We start from the raw sequence: 13,176 nt of genomic DNA, 5'->3' as shown, positions 1-13,176 counted from the left end.
GCCTTTTCCTACTGTACAACCCACATAAGTCGATCGGCACATGAAATACAAATTCTAATGGAGTGCATTATTATCATTGTTGTTTTTTATATCTGACGTGTAAATGGATAAATGCTAGTTTATATTCGATACATAAATAGAATTGCAACAATTATACTAGGTTCCACGCTATTTGTCGGTCGGACGATGGGATGATCGAGAGATTAAGACACATGCCTTTCACCTAGATGACATGGGTACAATCCCAGCACGGAAAATATCATGTTAGTTTTATGCGGATTCTTTAGTTTAGATTAGTTTTCTTCCACTCTAAAATACCCCTGCACGCTGGACATCTAGGCCATCGAAAGTGATTTGTATAAGCTCTGTAACTTGTTTGTTCGCAGTTCAGTTTTTATATATATAACATTGGTTAATATTTCATATCCCAAACATTCAAGCAGAAATTGCAACAATTATCAACGATATATACCCTGGAAATAAATATGCATATGTCCATAATATATGTATAAGAGTTACTTTAAGACGTGTGACAATAGCAACGCCGAAAATACGCCATTGCTTTAAGTCAGTTTAGCTATGAAATCATGTAAAGGAATATTACAAACACTGACTTTCTAATTATCAGAAAAAAACGGGATAATTAATGTATTTTATGAACGATATTTAGATGCTGTGCCATTCTGACGGGGTCGTCTGAGTACGCTGTCCCCGGGACTGAGTTTACATGACGTGTGATGTACCTAGAGGAGGCCATTGTTGTCCAGTTTTACCGCCGTCCTGACGTCACTACTCCAGTAGGTAGTTATACAAGTAGGTGGTGGTCAATGTTACAACATACCATAGCCAGTCCAGCCGTCCTCTGTACAGCGGATGTGTGTTCCTGTGTATAACGTCTGGAGGTAACCTTGGTACAGTGTTCCGGTGGATCATACAGCCACAGACGGGAGACCAGGGATCTGTGTGGTTCTGTAGACGTACCAACCATAACCTACCTAACACACAACTGGAAAGTGATGACTATACACTCAACGTTGCAGGTAAGTGTTACTTGACCAAATTATTATTTATTTGTTGCATATTTTTTTCGTTTTCACTATATAATAATGTTGAATGTTGCGCCATTAGCAATTTCATTAATTAAAAACATAAATAAAGCTAATACAAGATTTATTCCATGTGTGTTTACAAAATTAAACAATAAAATAGCACGTTTTTTCTAAAGTAATTAGTCCTTATAAGGCTGATATATAGGACAAACCAAAGTAATCGTGGTTGTATTTTTAATGAAATACGTAGTTGTAATCACGAGCTTGAAATAATGTCTGTGCTATGGAACAACAAATCAAATTGTCTGATCACCAAATTAAACAAATTAATAAAAAAAAAAGTTATTAAAATCTCATAACTTTATAAAATTATAGATATATAGGATCTTACATGATTGTTTCATTTCGTAGGAGATTTTATGAAACGAGTCTAAGACGTTTTTATTTTTGCGAGCCTTTGTGAGACGAGTTTCATAAAATATCATATTAAATGAACACAAAACATACGATACTTTTTATCACAGTAAAGGCCGCCATTTTGTCTTGCCGTCCTCGTAATCTTGACGTCACTTCCCATTATTCCTGACGTCATGTTTATTGTTTCTGTCTGACGTCACAATTACATTAGTGGCATATGCGAAAATTTACAGGGCGAAATCATGGAAATCAGGCGGATCATGTGATAAATTATCTAACCAAACAACTCAACGACATTGATGCAAAAAGATATATAAAATTAGAAAGAAGCAACAATGAAATCAATAAACAAGAATATATCTAAAACCCAGCAGGTGACTATACATCTATACAACTGTAATGACTAACGTGGTGAGAACAAAACACAACCAAATAGGACATTCCACGGGTGACAAATTGATAACAAACCTTGTGCAAGTAAACAGTGACTCCGTGCAGCAAGCATTCTACCAGACGTATGAATGACCGTACGATATCTTGTTATCTTTGTAATATGATATTGGGAAGTAATTTTAAACAATATTAAATTTCCATCAAGCGAGATGAAAATATTTGGTATGCTTGATCCGTATTCATAATTTCCTAGAGAAAAAATAAATTGTACCGTAACCGCTTATGAAGAATTTATGTTATTATTTAAGTGGCTATAGATACATTTTAATAACTGTATACTCTTGGTAATCCGTATTTTCAATCGTGGCATGTTAAGTAGATTTTGTTTATTATTTTATAATATGGTACACATTGTTTTGTAATGTAAGTTGATGTAGTCTATTTTGAATTCATCGTACAATGCTCGATATTTTGCATCGGAATATTCCGAAAGTGGTGTCCAAAGTTGGTATTAAAACACATGAGATAGAAAGCAGTGGCTTTTAATATTTTGAATGTCAATGCCAACTTGGTGTTACATAATACATCATATGACAACCATTATCAATAATAAAAACAGAAACATATCGTTTAAATACTTTCATGTACCTTTACATTTGTCATTCAAAATTCAGAGTTGAATGTTAAATGAGTGCGCAATTTAAACGTTAAATGCTCTCTAAATTCAAATAATTTTCAATAAAAAGAAAAATGTCTTTGTACGAATTATAGAGATATTTAAATAGTAAGTTTTATTTAATCATAATCTTGTACAGACGGCCCTGCACCGCCATAGCACTCTCCCCTCCGGACATTACCTACACCAGGACAGAAGGTGACACACGTTACCGGACATCACCTGTACAGCGGACTGTAGACTGACTGTACCTTTGTCTGGACACGACCGGACAACACCAACTTTACGGTGTCACCTGTGTTGTCACTAGCACAACTGGACAGATCAGAAACACGGGACGTACAGATGTACTGCTAAGAATGTGGCAGGGGGAGTCAACTATTTCCATGCATGTTACAGTTCAATGTTAGTACATACATGCTGGTGTTTTGAAGACGAATTATACATTTTAATTATATTTTTCGAATGTTGCCTGTTACCGACATTTTTCCTACTACTTGTAATGTCATTCCACATCGTGAAAATTTTTGTGTTTAGACACCGTCCCCATATGTCTGTCTTTCGATTCATTCCGAGCGTTTCATCTAAATACAGGTAGATGCATGGACATGTTTTTCATGGTAATTTAAGCCAATAAGTGTGAAGTTCTGGCAAGTAAGTGAAGACCGTCGTTACGTATTGGATATGTGCCAGATGCAAAACATTGTATATCATTGTCTGGAAATGTGCTTGTATTACTATAACAGAACATATCAGGCATGCGATAAAACACATGTAATTTCCTCTGTATTAAACTAATAATGATTGGACGTAAGTATCGTAGTCCAAACTTTCAGTATATATCTTCAATAGTTTACACATAACTTGTTAAAAACAAAAACAAAAAAAAATTAAAATGAATGAGTCAAACAATCATGTGAAATAAGCATTAACAAACATTAGCGTAATATCTTATTAATTCTGGTAAATTTTTTCAAGCTTATTCTGACCTCAAGTAAGAGTGATTTCTGACATCCTATACCCAAACTGCATACATTATAACGTAACTGATTTTAGATGGTCCTGGCACCTCTATAGCTTTTATCTCCACAAATCTGATCCACACTAGGACAGAAGGTGACACGTTACCGGACATCACTTGTACGGCGGATTGTAGACCTGACTGTACCTTTGTTTGGACACGACCGGACAACACCAACTTTTCTGTGTCACCTGTGTTGTCACTGGGACAACTTGACAGATCAGAACACGGGACGTACAGATGTACTGCTAGGAATGAGGTCGGCGAGTCAACTATATCTATCATTATAACAGTAATGTGTGAGTACTATAAGACTATGAGAAATTTATCAGTGATTTATTTGTTATTGCTAGCCTAACTCTATATCAATGTTTTAAAAACATTCTTCAAATCAAATATAATCAAAACATATTTTAGGGGCTTTTAATAACACCTTCGGGTTTATCTATTTTTTGTGGTTATTTTAGAATGACATAAACAGTGAGCTCAAAACTATGCATATTTCCAAAGATATTTCTGTTTTGATGTCACAAACTTAAAACAAAAAAAAGCAAATGGAAAAAGTAAAAAATCTTAAAATCTCTTAACAAACAAACTTGGTCCGTTACAGCAGATGTGGTACTCTAAATATATGACACAGCTATTCAAAGATGAGAAATAGGCAAATCAGAAATATTTTTTGTAACATATAACCAGGCATTTATAAAACGACCCAGAAACATGCATGTAATCTAAGACGCAAAATTGTTCAGTTTTATGATTCTGATATTGATTTATTGACTTTTGTTTTATTAGAGGATAACGGTGAGCATAATTACCACGTGGTTAACTAATTAATTTCCCTTAACGAATTTGTTTTAAAATTAATCAAGCCATTCTACATTACATTGGAGAGTAATTTTGCACATATATTTCTACATTTGGGTTTTTGCTTTAAAGCAGCAACCATGTAAACAATGGAATATCAGATACATTAAATTGTATCCGGAAATCAGTTTACAAGAAAATTAAAAGGAATCAGCGTCAAGAAGAATAGAGCATTTCTATTGAAACTATTTTATCATAATACTTACAATAATTGTAAAGCCATTTCACAAACTCCTTTGGGGAAATGAGTTCTTTATTAGATGTGATCTGTTCCAATATCTAAAATTTGCCTAAGGTGCATGGTATTAAACGCACATCAAGTAACTAAACACTGTTGAATACGAACGTATGAATGTTTTTTTTTTTTCTCAATTTGCAACGCATCACATATGAGTACGTGTGTAGTCTTTTTTGAAAGAAAAAAATAATATAGTGAAGCAAATTATTCACTTCTATTGGAAAATGAAATTCAGTGGAAAATGAAATTTGTAGATTTTATCGGTGTCTTGATATTTTCCTCAAAATTATCTATACAGATGGACCTGGATCATCCATATTATTATTGCCACAGACCATGAGTTATAACGAAATTGAAGGAGATTTGTTTCCAGAAATCATCTGTACAGCGGACTGTAGACCTGACTGTACCTTTGTCTGGACACGACCGGACAACACCAACTTTACTGTGTCACCTGTGTTGTCACTGGGACATCTGGACAGATCAGAACACGGGACATACAGATGTACTGCTAGGAATGTTGTCGGGGAGGCGATTAAAGTTAACAGTATAACTGTTCAATGTAAGTATTATATTGGGACAGACATTAGGCGATATACAAGGTATACACACAACGTGTAATTGTAAAGCCGATTGTTGTATAATGAACATCTTATACGAATATAAACGAATTTCTGTGATACCATTTAATTTCAGGTGAGCCACGGCCACATCCGACAATGCACCAAAACCAAATGATCGACTTGTTACAATCAGACACTCTTGTGTTACATGCTATGTTTACATCTTTCCCAGCGCCATCTTTTACGTGGACATTTAACTCTTTCAAATCTGAACATTCGCAGCAACTAGCCAATGGGACGGACGACGTTCTGATACTATATACATTTGATACAGAGAATATATCAGCGAGGTCAGTAGTGACTCGCCAACATATTGAAGAAGAATGGTTTGGAACGTACAACGTCACAGCTACGAACCATCTCGGTAGCACTGTATTGAGTTTTAAGGTTCGTGAAATAAGTAAGTTTGTTTTTGTTTTCCATCGGTGCTTGAGTTTGAAGTTATTGATATTAATACCTTAAATGTTACCGTTAATATTTAGGGTAAACAATGGAAACATATTGTTTTATTCGTTTCTTTTCTTTGAATTCGATAAATTTGATCAAGTACCAATATATTCTGAACCAATATTTTTCTTAACCCGTATAACCTCCTGATCACAGATCAAAATTTTAACTTTGCATAATGCTTATAATAGCATGACATGCTGGGATGAAATTCCGGTCATGATGCATCGAAATTGCCGCCTTCTCGATTTTCATTAGAATATGAAATGCCGTAATAAAATTGACATTTGCTAACCGAATTTGAAAATTATGTATCAAAATGACCACAATAGATTATCATATATAATACCGGCAAAATTATCCAAGATATGTAGAAATATGTTTGCAGTAGATGAAAACAATTGAGCTAAAAATGGTATTGTTGTTGTTGGTGCTTCAGGATACCCAGGGATTCCGACAAACCTAATGGTTATCTGTACCGAGCCCAATATGGCTGAAGTATCTTGGATCGGAGGAGGGGACACACAACGCTACCAGGTTTTATTTAGTGATGACAGATTTCTGAATTCAAGACACGTGTCTCCATCGTTGATACCAATCAAAGCCGACGGGAGTGACGTTAACAGTGTCAATATAGATCTGAACGGTGGACGAGTTTATTTGTTTAAAATCGCAGCCTATAATTCGTACGGAAACACAACATCTGCGGATAGCGTGGGTTGCTCTGTTCGCGAAGGTGGGTAATGGGAAGAAACATAATGGAAATAATTGGTTACAATTAACCAAATGCAGAATCGTTGGCACGTAACTGTGTTTTTTGTAGGCTAAATGACAAAAAAATACACCTCATCAAAGTCAAAATACTTAAGGATAGTAACGTCATAACAACCTCATACAACAGAAAAACTAGGAGGCACAGATCATGAAATTATTTTGAATAAAGCAACAACCATGTTTACATTGCTTTTATTCAGTAAATTGACCTAAACATTAGATCTTAGTCATAAATGATTTAACGACTTGCCTGGTAGGTCAATAGAGCATGTAAAATCTATAATCTCTGAGGGTATAGTTTTTATTTATCATTTCTTCATATCGCTTATACCAAATGTATTAACCATTTCAAAATCATAATACAGTCGAACCTGTCTATAAAACCAATTCCGAATGCCAATAAAAAGTGGTCTCATTTTTACAAATGCAATTATTCTGAATATTACAGTTATTTTTTATTTCTTATTATACAGTTTATGTTCACCGGATGTCACCGATTTCAAAATGACTTTATAAAATGCATTTTTACACTAAGGCTCTAGTCTTTCATCACTACCGTTTTCATTTATTAAAACTGCTAACTGTGTATTTACGTGGTATCAAAAGGTGAAAGCCAAGTACGGCCAAATATAAATAGGGCATATTGATGTTTAATTACTTTATTAAAATGTCATATAATGAGTGTAAAAATCAAGGCGTAACTTTTTACTATAATATAGAATGTTCCTGTGGCACCGACAGTATGTTTATAGCGGGGATAATTCTGATGGTTGTCAGCTTACTGGTCGGAGTTGTCATCGTGATTTACGTACGTAAGTAAACACTGCCTTATAATCACAGCACAATGACTATACAAGTAAAGTAGACTTATGTTTATAAGTAGAACATAGAACGTAGAAATATCAGTTTTTATTTTATTCTTTTTAGCAATTGGATAATGATATTAAGATATATTTCGTTTAATCATCCAATTGCATCAGTATCAAATCTTAACATTCGCTATATACATATTCAGAAGCATATTTGATCAGTTACAAGCATGCTTTAATATGATATTATGAATTATAAATACATAAACATTACTGTACACCAGCTGTTCTAATGATTGCCATTCCTACCTAAAAAGAATTTGTTTACCTTCATTTTCTATACATAAATGCTATGATAATCCGATATCGAAAGTAGTATTAAACAAAAATAGCGATCTATTTCTGAATTGTTTTGTTTCGGATATATTTTGTCTTTTCTTTGAAATAAGTCTATACGTTATATATCAATCTATTTGATTTCGAAGGGACACAGAAAAATCTGCTGTTTGTAAGTATAAAAACAATTGGTACTCTTTCTCTGGCTTTCATAGCTTGTACTTTATTTAACAAACAACGCAATCGACTTATCATGAAAAAAACGCAAAAAATGTATTTAACATTATGTATTTTTATATGTTAATTGCTCTGATTTAAGAAACATTAAACAATTATCACTTTTAGCATTTTATAAGATTGACAAGCTCAACATATTTTAAATATTATGTTTTTGTTTGTAATCGATGTGTCGTTATAATCTACCAGAGCTCCTCCTGCATATAGACTGAATATTGTTTTAACAAAACAATAACAACAATTTCTTTTTGTCTTAGATTAATCTCAATAATGCTGCTAAAAGCAGTATAAAGGTTGTTTTAAAAAGATGGAAGTAACAGGTGTGAGTAAACTTTGTTATCTGTGATTCAGTTTGTAGTAGGATTGTATTTATTACTTATATTGTGTAATAAGGACAATATAATAAAAACTAAAGTAGGTTTAGATGTGATTTGGATTTTGGAAAGAAAGAAAAAGACACGGTATAATCCAGCTTTTGAAATATCCGACTTCTCTTCCATTACAGCACCTATTCAATACACGATAATTTTATCTCTAATTCACCAAAGATACGGACAACAAATTTAAATTTATAATGCACATAATCGTATTTGAATGCAACTTAAAATTATATCACATATCCTCAAATTTTGTAAAGTTAATGGTTCGATTTTTGGAATCCACAGTTCATGTATAAAAAAATTGTATGATGCCATAACGTTGTAAATAATTAAAACGCCAATATATTGTCTGATTTATTTATCATTTCCAGCAGTGAACAACATACAAACCATGACAAATACCAAGACATACAGCTTTCAGATCAAGGTAAATATCATTATTGTATGCCAGCTACCTTGATGTGCCTATTCATATGTTGATGACTTAATGTGTTTTATAACGATAATAAGTCTTTTGTGGAAGGTGAGTATTTATTTTTATTTATTTTTCATGTTAGTAACAGATGTGGTACGTCGACACACTAGCGAGGGGTAAGTATATATACCCTACTCATTTTAAAGACTTTTTGCCTCCATTGGAATTGATATCAGAAAATGTCGTATATACAGACACTGCCATAACATTAAATATATCACAAAGTGAATGAACGATTTGAAGGACAAAACTAACTCTTTTATTGAAAAAGAAGGAAATTATATATACTAGGTTGATCATAATATAATAATAAAGTGTTAAATCATATGATAATGAAATAAGATTATAGCAGTTTACAACTATATTCTTAACGTGAATCTAAAGCATGCGTTATGTACATTTATTGTTGTTACGTTCTTTAATAAAATATTAAATAACCTATCAATCAATGCTAAAATGGTATCTCTTGTTTTTTTTTCAATACAAAGAAGTGAACTTTCTGTTTTTCTGTTTAAATAAATATTATATTCTACCAAGATCGTCCTACCAGGATCTAGACACTGTAAGGTTGCCAAGCCGTCAGTGTACTCTGAAATTGCAGGACACCATCAGGGTAAGAAAGCAATTTAGAGTTTTAAAACCCCACGTGCATGAAATTGCAGTAAATAATGAATGAATACTAAACGTGTACTGCGCACTGGCGTGTTTCATTAAAAAGTGATTTTCTGCTACAGTGTCAACCTTGTGACAGTCTCATACGAGTGTAAAGCGAGACACAGAACACAGTTACGATTTTGGCAAGAGCACAGCGCATTAACTACTAATTATTTAAGCCCTATATTAATTCCAATGGATTTTTTTTACATATAGAATAATCGACACTAAAATCAAATCAGAAGAACAATAGTATGTGTTACGTTGTTCACTATGGAACACGACCTTCAATTCGTCGCCATATTTGGGCGACAGAGGGATGCTGGATATCGTTAGAAGTAACGTCATGAAGCACGACTTTATCAAATGATACTATTTATTTAATCATAATTATATTTTCAATGGTATTTGCATAGAATAATTTGCATAAAGTAGATATACATTTTTATAATGACGAGTTTTTCGCTATGGAATGAAATGTAATATTACGTACACTCTAGCTGATCCCATTACAATTATGTACGAGAAATTAAATGATCAAAAGTGAAATTAACTTGTAAAATTTAGTATCTATCCGGGTTGAATAATAAAAAAAGTTATCCACAAGTAATGCGAAATGGAAACATGGCAGTATTTTGTGGCAAAAAGAATCCATACCATGTGAAATAAATATCTAATTCTCTTTTCAATTATACAGTGTAAATGAATGTGTTATTAAATAGTTTTACGTGTAAGATAGTAGTTATACGTTTGTGTTCAGCCTCAAAATTGACCTTCGTTGAATGACAAGATACTCTTTATGGCTGCAAAATGGCAAATGGTTGGCTTTCACAGAAACAAACCAGAAATACTTCCTAACATACTTTGGTGTTATAAGGTTACAAACGCAAGTAACGGTGATTACGCATTAAGACTTTTTTTTATACGAAGTTCATTTTTGCAAAGTATTTCTTGAATTTGTCTAAGGATGAATCATTTCAAATTACCACAGAACATCAATTTGTTTCCGTTAAGAAATATTTAACAAACCTAAAGAAAAACCCTGGATAAAATTTTAAATCACGTACATTAGTTTCGTAACAGCCGGATCAAATTATTAAGTCGCACATATATAATCATGCAAATAGTATCAACAGATTAAAATCTCCAACTTGGGACAATGACGTCTATCCTAGCTAGACTACTATATTCTGTCGATAATGAGCTTTTAGTTTTATTTTTTTTCTATATTTGTTCCTTCTTGTTGGAATAAATATTACAGATACTCTAACCCGTCCACTGTACTGCGATCAATCACGATATTCACTTTCTATTATTGTCTATATTTTCAGTTAACGAAAACAGAAATGATGAAGATTTGAGGTATGGATAGTATAAACAAAATTATTTGACATCAATCGATCACTCCAAACAATTGTTTGTATCTTTACATAGTTATTTCGAATCGTATATTAACTCATGTTAAGTCCAATTTCGTACTTTTTCTATATCATTGAATCTTTCGATTGTATTTAAATCATGATTTAAGTATTAACAACGGGCTTTGTTTTCTATAACGAGGTGTGATACCAACAGAATACCTATTTTGATTACTAACTTTGCGATGCTATGAACATAATCTATATCGCTTTATTTACTGAGTGGTCAGCAAAATAGGAAAACAAAAACTAATTCAGATATACTGTGTTCAGTAACTAATCTAATTCGTTATATATTTCATTGTAATTGTCTATTTTTCAAAGTATCTTCTGCATATAAATAATACAAAAATTAAACAAATAATTCTCAAATCATTAATCCTTATTTAATATGATCTTATCATCGTCATCATGTCACCATCAATATTAATTTGTTATACTTTTTTTAAATATTATATCCAAAATGTATGCACATATTGTGAGTTATTGTTTTTCTGAACAGAGGTCATGGGGAAGTTGAGAGTTTTTCTAATCTGAATCACTATGAAGAACTTCAGAGCAGCATATCTGGTTAGTATATAAGCGCAGGCGGAAATAATTACTCGATAAGATTTCTTACCACTGATAAAAGCTTCCATCATATACATCCCAAATAAAACTCGATGCAAATACATGTTACCTTACAAACTGTTTTCACCATTACTATTATTTTAAGGACTCTGTCATATTAGATGATATTACCTTATATACCAGTCTTCTACCCAAAAGGGAAACAATGAGTCTATATTTGATTTATTACTCCACCGTCGCGCTCATTAGAAGATCAAAATAAGTTATCTAATAAATAATAATTTATTCCTCAAAAATGATAAAAATAGTAGTCTGTGATACGTTGTGGTATATGTGAAGATACAGAAATGGATATTGTTATAATATTTTTTAAACAAGGAAGATGTATTTGAAATTCAAAATATTCTACATTGTTGTTGTTACCGGGTGTACAAAGTATCTACCAATATTTATTCTGTTTATCAGGAAACCACGGGACATATATAAATACCGCGTTAGCTGGTGAAGACTGACGTAGGTATAACACCAGGACATCCATTGTGTAGGGGTCTAATGTATATAAAAAAGCGTCGGAGTGCTATATCTGTTAAAAGCAAGCTGTTCGTAAACATCCATTTTTTTTAAATGTCATTTCAAATCATGTTTCATTTACGACTTTTTATGGAACAGTTATAAACAATATATCTTATTTGCTGACAATGCTTATTAAATAAAATAAGTTAAAAATCAAGTATTTCACTGTATGCAATGGATTTGGCAACATTCTAATATCTTATTTCAAATCATCTCACCTTTTGGTCTTTTGGCATGGTTTTGAAATATTATGTATGTTCATAGAATAGTTCTGATACTAATTCGGTAAAATATTAAAAACAAGAAAGAAATGAAACGAAATCATGTACATAACTTTTGAAAGGTTATACACAACATGTATGAGGTTAACGTATATATAGATTAGAAGTAATTTTCAAAATGTGATGAAATAAGTTCTTTTAATTGAGATATATATCACCGATAGGCATACTGAATAAAAAAATAATATACTTGTTATTAGTAGGACCTGACCTGTAGGAATGTAATTGGATGATACTTTGTAGTTTTTATGTACATGCCTGAACAACCAGATAAATATCAGCACACATGTATGCTACGTATGACACTTGAACTCCACCAGAATAATCATAGTTTCGCAGTTATTGCATATATTGGCAATATTTGACAAAGCTGCATAACATGTGATAATGTTATTATAGTGTTGTCATTCTATCTTATATTACATAACTATACTTTATGACATACTTGATCTGATATGAAAATTGCCCATTGCGTAAATAAAGAATTAATGATCGAGTTGTAAAGCGAGAGAATGACGTATATCTGTAAGTGTACATGTTTTATAAACCAAAAGAAGTTGTACTTATAGTTCGTTAGAATCCATTTTAATATTAAGTATATACGGGAACATTTCGTTAAACATACATTTATAAAACAGGTATGTAACTAGTAAAAAGGAAGTCAGATACCGAAATACGCTTAATATATTTAATACGATAAGATTCCTTAATACCTGATACATATCTGTTAATGAAATATATTGCTGTGCATTCTAATAAAATATATATCACCACTTCGTCATTTTGTTTCTTTTTTATCATCAAAGACACAACGTAGCAAATATATTACTGAAAATTATTATATAATCACAGTTTATTTAAAGCAGATGGGCACTTGGCTACACGCATGCAACGCCAATTTAAGTAATAAGTACATAGACGACAAAAACAGATCTATT

At 32.3% G+C, this 13,176-nt stretch overlaps 1 protein-coding gene across 3 annotated transcripts; it reads left to right on the top strand.

Moving 5' to 3' along the window:
• The first annotated feature begins 2,625 nt into the window (after nucleotides 1-2,625).
• Nucleotides 2,626-13,014, top strand: LOC138312399 (roundabout homolog 1-like). Of its 3 annotated transcripts, XR_011206940.1 has the most exons (13): nucleotides 2,627-2,940; nucleotides 3,592-3,855; nucleotides 4,960-5,223; nucleotides 5,358-5,684; nucleotides 6,171-6,467; nucleotides 7,225-7,318; nucleotides 7,802-7,822; nucleotides 8,639-8,694; nucleotides 8,825-8,858; nucleotides 9,280-9,355; nucleotides 10,728-10,758; nucleotides 11,317-11,384; nucleotides 11,850-13,014. XR_011206940.1 is itself a non-coding variant. In XM_069253288.1 (11 exons), exons 1-11 carry the CDS (start codon nucleotides 2,895-2,897, stop codon nucleotides 11,894-11,896), a joined length of 1,515 nt encoding a protein of 504 aa, XP_069109389.1. In that variant the 5' UTR covers nucleotides 2,626-2,894; the 3' UTR covers nucleotides 11,897-13,014. The 3 variants fall into 3 exon arrangements, 1 of the variants encoding a protein (XP_069109389.1); XR_011206941.1 differs by lacking the exon at nucleotides 10,728-10,758 and having other exon boundaries at nucleotides 2,626-2,940; XM_069253288.1 differs by lacking the exons at nucleotides 8,825-8,858; nucleotides 9,280-9,355 and having other exon boundaries at nucleotides 2,626-2,940.
• The last annotated feature ends 162 nt before the right edge of the window (nucleotides 13,015-13,176 follow it).

Source organism: Argopecten irradians, unplaced genomic scaffold, assembly GCF_041381155.1.
Source record: "Argopecten irradians isolate NY unplaced genomic scaffold, Ai_NY scaffold_0303, whole genome shotgun sequence".
NCBI lineage: Eukaryota > Metazoa > Mollusca > Bivalvia > Pectinida > Pectinidae > Argopecten > Argopecten irradians.
This window is presented reverse-complemented; position numbering and strand designations above follow the sequence as displayed.

Coding starts and splice junctions, on each gene's coding strand:
- LOC138312399 (XM_069253288.1), top strand. CDS start 2,895: ATGTGGCAGGGGGAGTCAACTATTTCCATGCATGTTACAGTTCAAT. Junction 2,941..3,591: donor CATGCATGTTACAGTTCAAT/GTTAGTACATAC, acceptor AACTGATTTTAG/ATGGTCCTGGCACCTCTATA. Junction 7,823..8,638: donor CACAGAAAAATCTGCTGTTT/GTAAGTATAAAA, acceptor TATCATTTCCAG/CAGTGAACAACATACAAACC.